At 42.0% G+C, this 20007-nt stretch overlaps 1 protein-coding gene across 1 annotated transcript in view; it reads left to right on the forward strand.

Moving 5' to 3' along the window:
* Positions 1-20007, forward strand: part of LOC126266866 (tubulin alpha-1B chain-like) — a 68906-nt gene that overhangs the window by 30434 nt on the left and 18465 nt on the right. Inside the window, exons 3-4 of the mRNA XM_049971488.1 lie at positions 2343-2644; positions 14249-14776. Coding sequence (XP_049827445.1) covers positions 2343-2644; positions 14249-14776 — 830 coding nt within the window. The remainder of the gene's footprint in view (positions 1-2342; positions 2645-14248; positions 14777-20007) is intronic.

The following is a 20007-nucleotide window of genomic DNA, read 5'->3' on the forward strand; positions in this document are numbered from 1 at the left end:
CTTCAGTTTTGGACGCATTCTCGACACTTTTTATATTGTTTATTATTATTGTGTTTCGCTTATGGGTCAGCTAGGAATTACTGTAAGATGCATTTATGACTCTGACATTTGTCCATTTTCGTTTTGACTCTGCTTCTTTTTGTCAACATGCTGTGCATAACGTAGTTCATCTGCCCATTTTACACAAGTTGGCCATTTCACATACCAAGGTACCGTGACAGCTGTGGACTACATGAATATTGTTGGTGACCACTTGCGCCCCTTCATGCTTCTTGTCTTCCCCAATGGCGACGGCACTGTTCGTATCACAAGGTCACAATCGTGCTATAGTGGTTTGAGGAGCATGAGAAAATGATATTGAACTAACGGTGACGTTTTGACCACCAAATTTGCCTGACCTGCATATAATGGACACATGTTGGACGATATCAGATGCCGGCTTAGTGCTCACAGGTCAGCGGCTTGTAGTTTGCGGAACTGCACGACCTGTGCACAGACATCTGGTGCTACATACCTCCGGAAACTTTTCAAGGACATGTCAAACCCACATCACCCAGGATCGCTGCTGCGTTTGCGTCCAAAGGTGGGTTAAAAACCCATTAGCCAGGCAATTATAATGTTTTGGTGTTCTGTCTCTCCCTCTCTCTCTCGCTCTCTCTCCTCTCTCTCTCTCTCTCTCTCTCTCTCTCTCTCTCTCTCTCTCTCTGTGTGTGTGTGTGTGTGTGTGTGTGCGTGTGTGTGTGTCAAAAAAAATGCTTCAAATGGCTCTGAGCACTATGGGACTCAACTGTTGTGGTCATCAGTCCCCTAGAACTTAGAACTACTTAAACCTAACTAACCTAAGAACCTCACACACACCCATGCCCGAGGCAGGATTTGAACCTGCGACCGTAGCAGCAGCGCGGCTCCAGACTGGAGCGCCTAGAACCGCACGGCCACCGCGGCCGGCGTTTGTGTATCAGATGTCGACCTTAGTCGTAGTGTAATTTGCGTAATATTCCGTTTTCGATCTTCGTATAAAGAAGCTGGCTGAATAAATATCTGGGGCCAAATGAAAAAATAAAAATATTATCCCCCGCCCCTTTCTTGCCCCATAATACACTACTGACCATTAAAATTGCTACACCAAGGAGAAATGCAGATGATAAACAGGTATTCATTGGACAAATATATTATACTATAACTGAATGTGATTACATTTTCACGCAATTTGGGTCTATAGATCCTGAGAAATCAGTACCCAGAACAACCACCTCTGGGCGTAATAACGGCCTTGATACGTGTGGGCATTGAGTCAAACAGAGCTAGGATGGCAGCTTCAACATGATACCGCAGTTCATCAAGAGTAGTGACTGGCGTATTGTGACACCATTGACCAGTCGTTTTCAATTGGTGAGAGATCTGGAGAATGTGGTGGCCAGTGCAGCAGTCTAACATTTTCTGTATCCAGAAAGACCCATACAGGACTTGCAACATGCGGTCCTGCATTATCCTGCTGAAATGTAGGATTTTGCAAGGATCGAATGAAGGGTAGAGCCACGGGTCGTAACACATCTGAAATGTAACGTCCACTATTCAAAGTGCCGTCAATGATAACAAGAGGTGGCCGAGACGTGTACCAATGGCACCCCATACCATCACGCCAGGTGATACGCCAGTATGACGATGACGAATACACGCTTCCAATGTGAGTTCACCGCAGTGTCGCCAAACACGGATGCGACCATCACGATGCTGTAAATAGAACCTGGATTCATCTGAAAAAATGAAGTTTTGCCATTCGTGCACCAAAGTTCGTCGTCGAGTACACCTACGCAGGCGCTCCTGTCTGTGATGCAGCGTCAAGGGTAACAGCAGCCATGGTCTCCGAGCTGATAGTCCACGCTGCTGCGAACGTCGTCGAACTGTTCGTGCAGATGATTGTTGTCTTGCAAAAGTCCCCATCTATTGAGTCACGGATCGAGACGTGGCTGCACAATTCGTTACAGCCATGGGGGTAAGATGCCTGTCACCTCGACTGCTAGTGATACAAGGCCGTTGGGATCCAGCACGGCGTTCCATATTACCCTCCTGAACCCACCGATTCCATATTCTGCTAACAGTCAATGGATCTCGACCAACGCGAGCATCAATGTCGCGATACAATGAACGGTAATCGCGATAGGCTACAACCCGACCTTCATCAAAGTCGGAAACGTGATAGTACGCATTTCTCCTCCTTACACGTCATCTTCGTGGTGTAGCAATTTTAATGGCCAGTAGTGTATTTTGAAAAATGGAGCTAGTTGGACATCTTGTTAGCCGTTTTTGTAATTTGTGGTAAACGGTGTTAACGTGCGCAGACGAGGTGCGGACGGGCAGCCACCGCGACCTGTACCACCCGCAGTCGCTGGTGGCCGGCAAGGAGGACGCGGCCAACAACTACGCGCGCGGCCGCCACTCGATCGGTGGCGAGATGATCGACACGGTGCTGGACCGCGTGCGCAAGGTGGTGGACGGCTGCGAGAGCCTGCAGGGCTTCCTGCTCTTCCACTCGTTCGGCGGCGGCACCGGCTCCGGCTTCACCTCGCTCGTCATGGAGAAGCTCTCGGAGGAGTTCTCCAAGAAGAGCAAGCTCGAGTTCGCCGTCTACCCGGCGCCACAGGTACGGCTCCCTACTCCAGCGAGAGCATCTACATCTACATCTACATACATACTCCGCAATCCACCATACGGTGCGTGGCGGAGGGTACCTCGTACCACAACTAGCATCCTCTCTCCCTGTTCCACTCCCAAACAGAACGAGGGAAAAATGACTGCCTATATGCCTCTGTACGAGCCCTAATCTCACTTATCTTTGTGGTCTTTCCGCGAAATGTAAGTTGGCAGCAGTAAAATTGTACTGCAGTCAGCCTCAAATGCTGGTTCTCTAAATTTCCTCAGTAGCGATTCACGAAAAGAACGCCTCCTTTCCTCTAGAGACTCCCACCGGAGTTCCTGAATCATTTCCGTAACACTCGCGTGATGATCAAACCTACCAGTAACAAATCTAGCAGCCCGCCTCTGAATTGCTTCTATGTCCTCCCTCAATCCGACCTGATAGGAATCCCAAACGCTTGAGCAGTACTCAAGAATAGGTCGCACCAGCGTTCTATAAGCGGTCTCCTTTACAGATGAACCACATCTTCCCAAAATTCTACCAATGAACCGAAGACGACTATCCACCTTCCTCACAACTGCCATTACATGCTTGTCCCACTTCATATCGTTCTGCAATGTTACGCCCAAATATTTAATCGACGTGACTGTGTCAAGCGCTACACTACTAATGGAGTATTCAAACATTACGGGATTCTTTTTCCTATTCAACTTCATTAATTTACATTTATCTATATTTAGAGTAAGCTGCCATTCTTTACACCAATCACAAATCCTGTCCAAGTCATCTTGTATCCTCCTACAGCCACTCAACGACGACACCTTCCCGTATATCACAGCATCATCAGCAAAGAGCCGCACATTGCTATCCACCCTATCCAAAAGATCATTTATCAAGATAGAAAACAACAGCGGACCTACCACACTTCCCTGGGGCACTCCGGATGATACCCTCACCTCCGATGAACAATCACCATTGAGGACAACGTACTGGGTTCTATTACTTAAGAAGTCAGTGGTGGAATGCGTCTCGTTTACCGATAACACAGCAGTCTGTAGACTATGTGGCAACTCTTGTTCGTATTTAGGTAAGGTAAACCTTTCAGTTTTTTTGTACTTATATTTATTTGATTCGTTATGCAGCTTCTAAGCAGTCAACCAGCAGGGATTTGCTATTTAGAAATCCCTCTGTAGCCGAGGTCGCTGAAGTATGCTTGTGCACCTGTGCTCGACTCAGAGGTAGTTGGTTAGAATCCTAATAGCAGGAGGAATTTTCATCCGCAATATTTGGCCGGTAGCAGGTAGAGAGGCGATGGCAAGAAACCTATCAATGTCACCAATTAAAAACTGGCATGCAGATGTAACACTATTGGCCCCAGCAATCGTCGACATTTCTCTGCCTCGTGATGACTGGATATTGTGTGATGTCCTTATGTTAGTTAGATTTAAGTACTTCTAACTTCTAGGGGACTGATGACCATAGATGTTAAGTCCCATAGTGCTCAGAGCCATTTGAACCATTTGAATCGTCGACAATGTTAACTTTCTCTGAAGGGTGGAAATAAACTTCACCTGAACCATTTGAATCGTTGACAATGTTAACTTTCTCTGAAGGGTGGAAATAAACTTCACCTAAGAAAACTAACCTCACTTGACACACTAACTAATCTCTTCTAACACAGTTACTCTCAATATTATACAGTAACTCTCCCTAGCAAACAACACAACAGTTAACCCTTATGCAGAACACAGAATGACCAATAAAGGTAAAGTAGTACACACTGTCTCACAATAACACTGCTGTTGACAAAAACTACTAAAAATTGTTCAGATGGTTCTGAGCACTATGGGACTTGGTGAACGTCTGAGGTCATCATTCCCCTAGAACTTAGAACTACTTAAACCAAACTAACCTAAGGACATCACACACATCCATGTCCGAGGCAGGATGCGAACCTGCGACCGCAGCGGTCGCACAGTTCCAGACTGAAGCGCCTTGAATCGCTCGGCCACACTGGCCAGCACACAAAAACTACTATCTAATGTAATGAACAAATGCAGAAGTGCAGAATATGAACCTAATGACAAAGTCTAACTAGCAATAGTATGAACTACTATTGTTTTAATTAACTGTCACAAAAAATATCAGGATTTCAAACAGTACTTATTACTACAGTCTTCAGAAACTTCCACATGAAGTTAGTGTATACAAATGGGTAGTACTGCTACTATTTATAAGTTTTGGTGCGGAATAAATGATTGTACTGATTGCTACACTTCCTCAGAAGGAACCTCTACTTTCATTTATCACACTAGTTAAGTAGCTTATGGGTCCTTTAAACTGGTGTGGTTTGAAGAACCATAATCAGTTGTAAATACTAACACACAAAATTAAGAAAATGGCAAATATAACTTCTTGGAGTTGTAACTTTAACCAAATATGGCCAGTAATGATACCAAAGTCGACACCGAGCGAGGTGGCGCAGTGGTTAGCACACTGGACTCGCATTCGGGAGGACGACGGTTCAATCCCGTCTCCGGCCATCGTGATTTAGGTTTTCCGTGATTTCCCTAAATCGTTTCAGGCAAATGCCGGGATGGTTCCTTTGAAAGGGCACGGCCGATTTCCTTCCCAATCCTTCCCTCACCCGAGCTTGCGCTCCGTCTCTAATGACCTCGTTGTCGACGGGACGTTAAACACTAACGACCACCACCACCACCACCACCAAAGTCGACAGGCCACTTTAATTCCATCCGAGGCTAATTTACATGTTCGCAAGCTCTTCTAGCCTTAATTTACACCTTTACAATAACCACAATAAGCTGACCAAGGCTGCTTCTGACTATTCAGTAACACAGTCAGAGCTCAATTTGCCACTCACCGCCGGCCGCTGTGGCCTAGCGGTTCTAGGCGCTTCAGTCCAGAACCGCGCGACTGCTACAGTCGCAGGTTCGAATCCTGACTGGGGCATGGATGTATGTGATGTCCTTAGGTTGTTTAGGTTTAAGTAGTTCTAAATTCTAGGGGACTGATATGACCTCAGATGTTAAGTCCCATAGTGCTCAGAGCCATTTGAACCATTTGCCACTTACCACAAAGGAATCAAGCAGCTTGCGCGCCAGGTCCACCTCTTCCAGTCCCGCCAAATTACTTCTGTAGCGGCAGGGCTTTACTATAGGTTATACATTTAGTTTCGCTGCTTATGGACCAGTAAAATATACAGAGTTTTTACAAATTATTACATACACAGACTATTACATACAAAAACCAAGAGGTACAGTTTCTAACAACCCTACCACAACAAAGGTCAAAATTTAATAATGATTGTGGTGTTGCTCACGCTGCTAAATACTGCATTTTTGGGCAACTACAAAGTTATTATGTGGCAGGTGTCATTAGAGCACAGTTGATAAGGTCATTTCATGTAATAATGAATAAACTAGACACTCATCTTTTCATGTTTCCCATGCTGGTCTCGTTGTAAAATCATGGCTCAATCGTCGAAAATCTAGGTGGTGATGATTCCAAGCTTGGATGCAAAGAGGCCTAGGTTTTATTCTGCTATATTCAAAAGTTTTGTAGATGCCCTTCACAAACCATTCTTGGAGATTAAACCTTTCAAAGTTAGCACAATGGTGATGTGAAAAAATAATCAGCACTCCGAATTTAAGTTACACTTCATTTTTACTGTTTTTGTTGCAATATCACGTAACACACAAAACATCACTTCACAATACAAAGCATACTTGAAATATCTTCCTCACTGTTAAAGTTCACATTTTATAAACTGGCTACAATATGCGTCTTTCCAACATGATGTCCAAGACTTAACTTTCTCAAGGTCCGACTCTCTAACTAACTAATAACCGCTCAAGAGTTACAAGTACGTCAAAGACCATAGTGACAAAAGAAAGAATACACATAAGAATAATATCATGGCAATATAAACATATCGATGTATCAAAGTATCTCTATATTAATGAAATCAGATCTGAATGTTGTCTCAGAAATATGTCAACTACTTTACAGAAAAACAGTAGAATATTGCTGGTATCGAGAGGTTGAGTTGAGCTGCCGTAATGGTTACACAATTCAAGTACCATTACAAGTTACAATACAATTTCTTAAAATGCCAAAATAATTAACATAACAACCAAAGATCTTGACTATGTATATACACTAGTGTACAATGTCGGCAGAGAACTTATACACAAAATACATAAACTATTGGTGTTACGAAGTGACCTCGAACGCTAAGAACCGCTGGAAAATGCACTTAGAATATAAATCGCTCATCCCAAAAACACTTGTATCAGCCAATAGCATACAAAGTTACGCTTCTTACAATGAGAGACATTTGAATGGTCAGCAATTCAAGGTTTAACAGAGGACCTTTGGTAACACGAAGAAACAAAATATCGACATAATAGAACCAAAACCACACATATCTCAATGTTGTGACTCATTACTACATTTCTCTCTGCTTAAAATAAATACACTATCTGAACAACCAACTTTTTCTGTTGGTTTGATAGTGTTGTACAGCTACTCAAACTCTGAAGTGAAGTGAAAGCCTGGGATTTCAGTGAAGTGGTCAACGCAAAGTCAAACAGAAAATATGCAGAAGTAACTAAACCTACTTTTTCACATTCAACTTTTGTATTCAACCGGTCCAGTACCAAGCGCCTTACTAACTACATTTTAAAATTATGATATTGATATGTCAGGGTCATAATGTGCCTTCTGTCAAGCGGATTGTAACGTAAGCTTGTACTTTTGTGCAGTTGGTGACATTGATTACATAGCATAGAGTGAAGTCTGGTGATGAAATGACGATGGTGCACCTTTATCGGCGGTTTTCCACATGTAGAGCTCGTCTTGCCTAAAGAAGTATGCATCAAGAGGTTGGCAACATTTTGCTGCCTTCAATTTCCTATTGTATCAATATTTTGTTTCTTCGCATTACCGAAGTTCCTCTCTTCATCCAAATGTTCCTCGCAGTAAGACGCGCAGTTTTACAAGAGAATGGCCCATAAGACTGTTTTTGGATGAGCGATTTATATTCTAAGCGTATTTCGGTGCGGTTTTGAGCGTGTGAGCATCTGAGTCTGCCACTGTTGATGATGATCTGTACACAGGGTGAGGACATTAAGGTCGGCGTTATTCGAGAGGAGTAGGATATGTGCCGTCAGCGGTTTTCACCTTCTCCCTTCTCTCATCACCATACGACACAAATATGACACCACACTTATACATACATCCATTACAGTTGGCATCTTTAACAGATACGGGAAACTCAAGAGACAGCTTTCATACGTTGAAAGGAAAAGGTCCATTGTGCGCAAAGGAAGAAAATCCTTTCCGAGCTGGAGGCTAACTAAACCTTCTTCCCCTAGGGTTTTCACAGTGAAGAATTCCAGACAACTCTTTCTTCCACTTTTTTTTACCATTTTACAGTTATTTATTCAGTTTTGGGTACCTTCTTGACACTTTTTATTTTGTTGTTTACAGCTATTATTATTATTATTATTATTATTATTATTATTATTATTATTATTATTATTATTACTATTACGTTTCGCTTATGGGTCAGCTAGGAATTACTGTGACATTTATCTATCTCACTGGCATTTATTCATTTTCTACACTACCTCTTTTTGTCAACACGCTATGCCTAGCGTAGTTCGTCTGTCCTTTTTGCACACGTTGGCCATTTCACATACTCGATAGCCCCAAAAGTCACAGTGGTCCACGCACTTCCTGTCGTATGTTCGTTTCTTCACGATCTTCCATGACATTCTCGTAAAACGAAAATTTTGTCTTTGACTTCGAATCAAAAATTTTAAAAGGCCTTCCTCGTCCATCAGTCGCTATCCATCCGTCTTATGTTGTCCTGCTTTTACTATTATTGTCATTATTGATATTATTAATAGTCTTTTGCTTATTCAAAATTAAGCACGTAATTTTAATTTATTCGTTCTTAAACAGTGATCATCGTCCTACCTTGTCGCCGTGATTGTTCAATAATAGCAACAAAATATGACACCATCAAACGTAGAATTTTCAAGCTTAGACAGCAGCTCTTTCATCAAGCTGTAAATTACATAAAAGCAGCGAAAGCTACGTAAGTCTTATTGCAGGGTGAATAGGAAAGTTACGATTCATGATCGAGGAATAAAGGCGTCTGCAGGAAAGAAGTAGAAAACCAAAAATGAGTTCCAACAGCAGCCACCCAGAATTCACAGTACAGCCTGAAGCAATCGAGAAATACTGGAAAGAAATCAGTCTGACTGCCCTTACCCAAAAACATATCAGTTCTATGTTACCGCTTTCCCCTCCAAACATTTGAAATTTACGCTGTTTTGTGGAACCGATAAGGTTCCTTTCAGATTATGCTGATACAATAGCTCCCTACTTAGCAATCATATACAACCGCTCGCTCACCGATAGATCTGTACCTACAGATTGGAAAATTGCGCAGGTCGCACCAGTGTTTAATAAGGGTAGTAGGAGTAATCCATCGAACTACAGACCTATATCGTTGACGACGATTTGCAGTACGGTTTTGGAGCATATACTGTATTCAAACATTATGAATCACCTCGAAGGGAACGATCTACTGATACGTAATCGGCATGGTTTCAGAAAACATGTTGTGCAACGCAGCTAGTTCTTAATTCGCACGAAGTAATGGCCGCTATCGACAGGGGATCTCAAGTTGATTCCGTATTTCTAGATTTTCGGAAAGCTTTTGATACCATTCCTCACAAGCGACTTTTAATCAAGCTGCGGGCCCAGTTGTGCGACTGGATTCGTGATTTCCTGTCAGGAAGGTCGCAGTTCGTAGTAATAGACGGCAAATCATCGAGTAAAACTGAAATGATATCAGGTGTTCCCCAGGGAAGCGTCCTGGGACCTCTGCTGTTCCTGATCTATATAAATTACCTGGGTGACAATCTGAGCAGTTCTCTTAGTTTTTTCGCACAAAGATGCTGTAATTTACCGTCTAGTAAGGTCATCCGAAGACCAGTGTCAGTTGCAAAGCGATTTAGAAAAGATTGCTGTATGGTGTGGCAGGTGGCAGTTGACGCTAAATAACGAAAAGTGTGAGATGATCCACATGAGTTCCAAAAGAAATCCGTTGGAATTCGATTACTCGATAAATAGTACAATTCTCAAGGCTGTCAATTCAACTAAGTACCTGGGTGTTAAAATTGCGAACAACTTCAGTTGGAATTACCACATAGATAATATTGTGGGGAAGGCGAGCCAAAGGTTGCGTTTCATTGGCAGGTCACTTAGATGATGCAACAAGTCCACTAAAGCGACAGCTTACACTACACTCGTTCGTCCTCTATTAGAATATTGCTGACCGGTGTGAGATCCTTACCAGGTGGGATTGACGGAGGACATCGAAAGGGTGCAAAAAAGGGCAGCTCGTTTTGTATTATCATGTAATAGGGGAGAGAGTGTGGCAGATATGATACGCGAGTTGGGATGGAAGTCATTACAGCAAAGACGTTTATCGTCGCGGTGAGATCTTTATACGAAATTTCAGTCACCAACTTGCTCTTCCGAATGCGAAAATATTTTGTTGAGCCCAACCTACATAGGTAGGAATGATCATCAAAATAAAATAAGAGAAATCAGAGCTCGAACAGAAAGGTTTAGGTGTTCGTTTCTCCCGCGCGCTCTTCGGGAATGGAATGGTAGAGAGATAGTATGATTCTGATTCGATGAACCCTCTGCCAAGCACTTAAATGTGAATTGCAGAGTAATCATGTAGGTGTAGATGTAGATGCAGTTGAGGTTCATGATGTTGTTTGACTTTTGTAAGTGTTGACGGTTGGCTATATTTGACAAGAGTTCGGAAAGTAGTAGCTAGAAATCTTGTCATGGGAAAGCTGATTAGACAACTGTGACGATTTGCTGCGGTAACTACGGTACGTTGCCTGTAGCGATTACTACCAGTCGCCTAGTAATCATTGTAGTGATCTAGATACATGCAAAAAAATTATTCGATTTATTCAAACAGATCATACTAATTGCGGTCATATACCTAGATGACTCCTAATACAATTCGTAGCAAAGTAGTTCGAATTTCTTTCCAGTATTATTATAGTGTGTTCAGTTACATAAATGTTGCCGCGTATTATTGGTCTTTTGTACTTAGACATGTTGTACAGAAAGTACTAAGAAAGTTAGTATAATTAGTATAATTAAACAGTATAATTGTTGTTGTTGTTGTTGTCTTCAGTCCTGAGACTGGTTTGATGCAGCTCTCCATGCTACTCTATCCTGTGCAAGCTGCTTCATCTCCCAATACCTACTGCAACCTACATCCTTCTGAATCTGCTTAGTGTACTCATCTCTCGGTCTCCCTCTACGATTTTTACCCTCCACGCTGCCCTCCAATGCTAAATTTGTGATCCCTTGATGCCTCAAAACATGTCCTACCAACCGATCCCTTCTTCTAGTCAAGTTGTGCCACAAACTTCTCTTCTCCCCAATCCTATTCAATACCTCCTCATTAGTTACGTGATCTATCCACCTTATCTTCAGTATTCTTCTGTAGCACCACATTTCGAAAGCTTCTATTCTCTTCTTGTCCAAACTAGTTATCGTCCATGTTTCACTTCCATACATGGCTACACTCCAAACAAATACTTTCAGAAACGACTTCCTGATACATAAATCTATATTCGATGTTAACAAATTTCTCTTCTTCAGAAACGCTTTCCTTGCCATTGCCAGTCTACATTTTATATCCTCTCTACTTCGACCATCATCAGTTATTCTACTTCCTAAATAGCAAAACTCCTTTACTACTTTCAGTGTCTCATTTCCTAATCTAATTCCCTCAGCATCACCCGATTTAATTTGACTACATTCCATTATCCTCGTTTTGCTTTTGTTAATGTTCATCTTATATCCTCCTTTCAAGACACTATCCATTCCATTCAACTGCTCTTCCAAGTCCTTTCCTGTCTCTGACAGAATTACAATGTCATCGGCGAACCTCAAAGTTTTTACTTCGTCTCCATGAATTTTAATACCTACTCCAAATTTTTCTTTTGTTTCCTTTACTGCTTGCTCAATATACAGATTGAATAACATCGGGGAGAGGCTACAACCCTGTCTCACTCCTTTCCCAACCACTGCTTCCCTTTCATGCCCCTCGACTCTTATGACTGCCATCTGGTTTCTGTACAAATTATAAATAGCCTTTCGCTCCCTGTATTTTACCCCTGCCACCTTTAGAATTTGAAAAAGAGTATTCCAATCAACATTGTCAAAAGCTTTCTCTAAGTCTACAAATGCTAGAAACGTAGGTTTGCCTTTTCTTAATCTTTCTTCTAAGATAAGTCGTAGGGTCAGTATTGCCTCACGTGTTCCAACATTTCGACGGAATCCAAACTGATCCTCCCCGAGGTCTGCATCTACCAGTTTTGCCATTCGTCTGTAAAGAATTCGCGTTAGTATTTTGCAGTCGTGGCTTATTAAACTGATAGTTCGGTAATTTTCACATCTGTCAGCACCTGCTTTCTTTGGGATTGGAGTTACATTCTTCTTAAAGTCTGAGGGTATTTCGCCTGTCTCATATATCTTGCTCACCAGCTGGTAGAGTTTTGTCAGGACTGGTTGTCCCAAGGCCGTCAGTAGTTCTAATGGAATGTTGTCTACTCCGGCGGCCTTGTTTCGACTCAGGTCTTTCAGTGCTCTGTCAAACTCTTCACGCAGTATCGTATCTCCCATTTCGTCTTCCTCTACATCCTCTTCCATTTCCATAATATTGTCCTCAAGTACATCGCCCTTGTATAAACCTTCTATATACTCCTTCCACCTTTCTGCCTTCCCTTCTTTGCTTAGAACTGGGCTGCCATCTGAGCTCTTGATATTCATACACGTGGTTCACTTCTCTCCAAAGGTCTCTTTAATTTTCCTGTAGGCAGTATCTATCTTACCCCTAGTGAGATAAGCTTCTACATCCTTACATTTGTCCTCTAGCCATCCCTGTTTAGCCATTTTGCACTTCCTGTCGATCTCATTTTTGAGACGTTTGTATTCCTTTTTGCCTGCTTCATTTACTGCATTTTTATATTTTCTCCTTTCATCAATTAAATTCAATATTTCTTCTGTTACCCAAGGATTTCTAGCAGCCCTCGTCTTTGTACCTACTTTATCCTCTGCTGCCTTCACTACTACATCCCTCAGAGCTACCCATTCTTCTTCTACTGTATTTCTTTCCCCTCTTCCTGTCAATTGTTCCCTTATGCTCTCTCTGAAACTCTGTACAACCGCTGTTTCTTTCAGTTTATCCAGGTCCCATCTCCTTAATTTCCCACATTTTTGCAGTTTCTTCAGTTTTAATCTACAGGTCATAACCAATAGATTGTGGTCAGAGTCCACACCTGCCCCTGGAAATGTCTTACAACTTAAAACCTGGTTCCTAAATCTCTGTCTTACCATTATATAATCTATCTGATACCTTTTAGTATCTCCAGGGTTCTTCCACGTATACAACCTTCTTTCATGATTCTTAAACCAAGTGTTAGCTATGTTTAAGTTGTGCTCTGTGCAAAATTCTACTAGGCGGCTTCCTCTTTCATTTCTTAGCCCCAATCCATATTCACCTACTATGTTTCCTTCTGTCCCTTTTCCTACACTCGAATTCCAGTCACCCATTACTATTAAATTTTCGTCTCCCTTCACTATCTGAATAATTTCTTTTATTTCATCGTACATTTCTTCAATTTCTTCATCATCTGCAGAGCTAGTTGGCATATAAACTTGTACTACTGTAGTAGGTGTGGGCTTCGTATCTATCTTGGCCACAATAATGCGTTCACTATGCTGTTTGTAGTAGCTTACCCGCATTCCTATTTTCCTATTCATTATTAAACCTACTCCTGCATTACCCCTATTTGATTTTGTGTTTATAACCCTGTAGTCACCTGACCAGAAGTCTTGTTCCTCCTGCCACCGAACTTCACTAATTCCCACTATATCTAACTTTAACCTATCCATTTCCCTTTTTAAATTTTCTAACCTACCTGCCCGATTAAGGGATCTGACATTCCACGCTCCGATCCGTAGAACGCCAGTTTTCTTTCTCCTGATAACGACATCCTCCTGAGTAGTCCCCGCCCGGAGATCCGAATGGGGGACTATTTTACCTCCGGAATATTTTACCCAAGAGGATGCCATCATCATTTAATCATACAGTAAAGCTGCATGTCCTCGGGAAAAATTACGGCTGTAGTTTCCCCTTGCTTTCAGCCGTTCGCAGTACCAGCACAGCAAGGCCGTTCTGGTTAATGTTGCAAGGCCAGATCAGTCAATCATCCAGACTGTTGCTAATTAACCAATGTTAATTATACTATTTTAAACCTATTTTTTCTGTATACAGTTCATCTCTTCATCCTTTGAAACTGCTCATCAAACTATTACTTCCAAACGTTCTGGCCGCTGTCAGAAACTTAAATAACTCATTGTTCAACACGAAATTTCCAGTTTGGGCCGTCCCACTGGATTGTCAGCATACGTCCACAGTTCATTCACTCTTCGCACCGCCTACGCAACCGCATGCTTAGGACTTCTGTAACACAGGTATCTACGGCGGTGGTGGAGCCGTATAACGCGGTGCTGACGACGCACGGCACCATGGAACACTCGGACTGCGCCTTCATGGTGGACAACGAGGCCATCTACGACATCTGCCGTTCGCGACTGGGCATCGGCAGGCCACGCTACATCAACCTGAACCGCCTGGTGAGCCAGGTCGTGTCCTCCATCACGGCGTCGTTGCGCTTCGACGGAGCCCTCAACGTCGACCTGACCGAGTTCCAGACCAACTTAGTGCCCTTCCCGCGCATCCACTTCCCCCTGGCCGCGTACGCGCCAGTCGTGTCCGCGGACAAGGCCTATCACGAGGGCATGTCCGTGGCGGAGATCACGGCCGCCTGCTTCGAGCCGAGCAACCAGATGGTCAAATGCGACCCGCGGGCAGGCAAGTACATGGCCTGCTGCATGCTGTACCGCGGCGACGTCGTACCCAAGGACGTCAACGCCGCCATCGCCACAATCAAGAACAAGCGCGGCGTCCGCTTCGTCGACTGGTGCCCCACTGGATTCAAGGTAAGCCTCCGGTCATACCAGAATATCTCTTCCTGTACACAGATCTCGCAGGTTATCCGCATATGTTTATAGTTCCTCACCATGTGTGAACCAATTCGCTCGTTTACTGACTCTAATGTTCAAAAATTTTTGATTTTGTTTTTTACTTTATTGGCCTTGCGGTACAGGACAGCCACATCAAAATTACGGGGTTGCCATTACATTGAAGACACTAATCGTTCATTACCACAAATTGATGAGTAATTTAAAACACAGGTTTCGCTGACATTAACGGTACAGTACCACAATGTAACAATCTTAGATAACTTCAAACCTTACCTCATAATTCTTCAGTACCTTAGATTCCACTTCTTTCCACACTGATTCTTCCATATGAATCTCTAAAACTTCAGTCTATTCTTCTTTCTTCATTATTACTAAACTGTGTTCGGACGATGAGACACCTTTTACTTGAGTGCCCCTATTTTACTCCATTACGCGCCCGTCTGCAGCTGTCGCCTGATATATCTTCCATTTTAGCAGATGACACGCGATCAACCGATCGCGTTCTCGAGTTCATTAGTGCCAGTGAGATGCCGTCAGTCATTTGAAGCTCTATTTGGGGACAAACAACCCCCCTTCTATAGTGGTTTTTCAAGCTTTCCCTCTGTTTTTGGTTACCCCACTTTTTTTTATTTTTCTCCCATTGCTGCTGGTTTCCAGTTTCGTTCTTTTAGCTTTTCCTAAGTCACAGACCGGGCGCTAATGACCGTAGCAGTTTTGCGCCCTAAAAACATAACAAAAAAAACTAAGTCTGTATCTGCTCCTGGATGTCTCTTATAATCAGATATCCGATTTTGCAATCTCTCTGACCATGATGTAGTCCAGCTGGAATCTCCCCTTTCTCTCGGGGCCTTTTCCACACATCACTCCTCTTGTGATTTTTGAACAGTTGTTCACTATTACTAGCTTAAATTTATTGCAGAACTAAATTAAACTTTCTGCTCCTCATTCTTACAATTGAGTCAATATTCTCTCATAACTCTTTCTTTCCCTCCCTCTACTACAGAATATCAGGCACCACACAAGCCTACTAAATTTCATCTACCTTTACATTCAGAAGTCCACGTCCATAGCTGTGTGGTCAGTGTAGATGGCTGCCATGTAGGAGACCTGGGTTCGATTCCCAGTACTGGCAAGGATTTCTCCTTGGTGGGAGGAATTCTATGGAGTGCAATGAACCTTGTGATGTCAATTGAAGAGCTACTTGTATGAGAAGTAGTGGCTCCACAGTACGGAAAGTCAGCAAAATGAACAAGAGGGTGGTGTGCTGACCCTCTGTGCTATGGCATCTCTTGGGCCTATAGGGCCTGCATGAGTAGCTCGTTTACATAAATAATTACACATTCAATATCCTCACATACTTTCATCTTCTGCTTGTACTATTAGCTCGTGTTCTTGAACTGTCATTGTTGGTGTTGGTTTGATGTTGAGTCTTTTGAGAATAATTTTACCTCTTAAACTGTTCACAATAACTTATTCTCTGTCCTATGCCTGCTACACCATTTTTGTCAGACTATAAATTCTTATCTTCTTGCACTGACACTCTCTATATCTACACTGAGCCTTTTATTTTCCTTTTCAGATTTTCTAGCTTTCGTACCACATACAGACTTCTGACATTCCACATTCCTACTCACAGGATCTACCTTTTCATTCATTATTCAGCCTTTTTCTCATTGTTACCTGCCCCTTGGCAGTGCTCTCTTGCATATCTGAATAGGGGACTAATCCTGGATCTTTTGCCAATGGAGATATATTGTGACACTCCTCTACATCTATATCTACATAAATATTCCACAATCCATCTTATTACATGTTGTGGAGGGTACCCCATACCACTATTAGTCATTTCTTATTCTGTCCCACTTGCAAATAGAACAAAGGAAAAATGACTATCTATATGACTCCATATGAGCCCTGATTTCCCACAGCTTATATTTATGGTACTTATGCAGAATATATGTTGGAGGCAACAGAATCATTCTGCTGCCAGCTTCAAATGTCAGTTCTCTAAATTTTCTCAATAGTGTTCCTTGAAAAGAATGTTGCCTTCCCTCCAGGGATTCCCTTTGAGTTCAAAAGCATCTCTATAACACTTGCACATTGTTCAAATCTACCACTAACAAATCTAGCAGCCCGCCTCCAAATTGCTTAGACATCTTCCTTCAATCTGACCAGGTACTGGCCCCAAACACGCTAGCACTATGCAAGAATGAGTTGCTCTAGTGTCCTATTTATGGTCTCCTTTGGATATGAACCACACTTTCCTAGAATTTTTGCAATAAACCAAAGTCGGACCATTCAACTTTCCTTCTACAATCCTCACATGCTCATACCATTTCAATTCCTTTGTAACATTATGCCCACATATTTCACCATGTGACTGTGTCAAGCAGGACACTACTAATGCTGCATCCGAACATTACAGCTTTTTTTTTTTTTCTTACTCACCCACATTAAATTACACTTTTCTATATTTAGAGCTCACTACCATTCATCACACCAACTAGAAATTTTGTCTAAATTATCTTGAATTCTTCAACAATTATTCAATGATGACACCTTACTGTACACTGCACACCACAGCATCATCAGCAAACAACTGCAGATTGCTGCCCACCTTGTCCACAAAAACATTTATTTTTACAGACAATACACCTGGCGATATCCTTGTCTCTGATTAACATTTTCTGTCAAGTACAACACACTGGGTCTATAACTTAAGAAGTCTTTGAGCCAGTCACAAATCTGCAGACCTGTTCCATATGCTTGTACCTTCTTTAACAGCCTGTAATGCAGCACCATGTCAAAAATTTTCTGGAAATCTAGAAATATGGAATCCGTCTGTTGTCCTTCATCCATAGTTTGCAATATATCATGTGAGAAAAGGATAAAGCTGAGTTTTGCATGAGTGACGCTTCCTAAAAGCATAATGGATCATGGATATAAGCTTCTCAGTCTCAAGTAAATTTCTTTTATTTCACCTGAAAATATGTTCAAGGATTCTGCAGTAAACCAATGTTAGGGATATTGGTCTGTAATTTTGGCAATCTGTTCTTTTATCTTTCTTGGAGTCACTCATGCTTTAGTCCATTCACTTGGTACTTTGCACTGGGCAAGGGATTCTCAGTAAATGAAAGCTAAGTAAGAAGCCAATGCCATGGAATACTCTATCAAAAACTGAAAAAAACAAATTGGGATTCCTTCTGGACCTGATGACATATTTGGTTTCAAGTCCTTCGGTTGTTTCTCTATGCTAGGGATGCTTATTACTATGTCGTCCATACGGGAATCTGTTCAGTGGCAGCTTACAAACCTCATTATCAAATCATGGTAGGTCTTTTCCATCCTTAATCCACTTACTAGACACATAATTAACAATCTTATTAAACTTTTCCCATAATTCCTCTCTGTTCATTTTACTGCAACTAGGTGATGTCAGTTCACTATCTAAGTAAGATGCTAACAACTGCTTATCTGCTCTTTCTAGCAGAAATACTCTTCTAGCCTTCTTGACTGATTTAATAACTTTAGTAACCATAGTTGCTATAATGACATCATGATTGCTAATCCCTGTTTCTATACTGATGTTGTCGATAAGGTCCAGCCCATTTGTAGCTGCAAGATCTATGATATTTCTGTTGCATATGGACTGCTGAACTAGCTGCTCCACACAGTTTTCAGGAAATATGTTCAAAAGTACTTTGCATGACTGTCTGTCTGTACCCGCTGCAATGAATCCATAGACATCCCAGTCTATACACGGACCACATTTCTTGTGGATACATACTGAATATCTTTAGTGCAACGGTTTCCATTACCTTCTGCATCCTCACGCTGTTGATCATTGCTGTTTCTTCCACCTCTTATGGGCAGTTCCCCACCCTAGGTGCAAGAGGGTGCCCTGACCATCAGTCTACTCTTATCCTGTTTGACATGGCTGTTGGCAGAATGATGATGACTCTCTATACTGGAAATCTTCATTGCTATTGCTGTTGATTTTTATTCAAGATTTAAGCAGTGGCTGGGATAGAATATGGGAGTCAGGGTGCTTCAATTACTAGTCAGAGAAACTGCACCTAGATGTCCACTAAGAAAATTTCCTGGCTGTCAATGAGAATGACTGAAAGAAACAACACTCCCCCATATGTACACACTCATATAGCTCGAGTTACCAGACCTAAGCTCATGGTTGTAGTGCTAAGTGAAAACTGATAGTGGTGAGGGCTCACTTCTATTTTATATTGTGTAAATTATGGGATTGTCAAAGTTGTGAGGGTTTTTTACTATTATAGTTCTTAAATAAATTTTGTACCACATGTTCTTCAAATTTTCATATATTAGCTTTCCAAATGCTATATTTTTATAAATTTCAATTTTATGGATGTTATAGTAAAGTGACAGACTAAATACTGATGATGATTAAAAATTTTTTATTATAGTAAAACATTTTATTATTATTATTATTAAAAATAAAGAACTCTGTGGCATGTTAAAAGTGTGGGTGACCTATAGTAATATGTGCAGAAAGAGGGAAGGGACGTGGCAGACAGTAACAGGCTTTGACCCCCAAGAATGTAACCCTGGATTGACCCCTGAACAACAAGTAGGAATGAAGTATAAAATGTCCACACCTCATTGCAGAATGAAGCAGGATCAGGAACATCCACCTTACTGCGGATGCATGCCGGTAGGGGCAGTAATATGTTATACAGGACATTCATCTTGGCTTCCATATAACCTTTAATAGTAATGGAAGGAAACATGACATGTGTGGATTTTGTGAACATTGTCGTAGGCCACTTGCATCACTTCACGTCTTCCCCAATGATGATGGCATCTGTCACAAGGATAGAATCATGCTACAGTGGTGATAATTTGATATCTTTTGTACCAGCTTCACCTAATTTGCACTACTGGAATGCTTCTGGGCTGGTATCCCTGCCCACAAATCACATTGATCAGCACAGCTGAGTGCCAGCCAAGAGCCCTGGGTTTGATTCCTGACTGGGTCAGAGATTTTATCCACTTGGGAACTGAGTGTTGTGTTGTCCTTATCATCAATTTATCATCTAAAATGCACAGATCGCTGAAGTGGTGTCAAATAAAAAGACTTGCACTAGATGGACAAGCAACCCCAGATGTGGTCTCCCAGCCACTAACGCCATACAATCATTTCACTTCATTTG

The sequence above is a fragment of the Schistocerca gregaria genome, chromosome 4 (assembly GCF_023897955.1).
Source record: "Schistocerca gregaria isolate iqSchGreg1 chromosome 4, iqSchGreg1.2, whole genome shotgun sequence".
NCBI classification, from domain to species: Eukaryota; Metazoa; Arthropoda; class Insecta; order Orthoptera; family Acrididae; genus Schistocerca; species Schistocerca gregaria.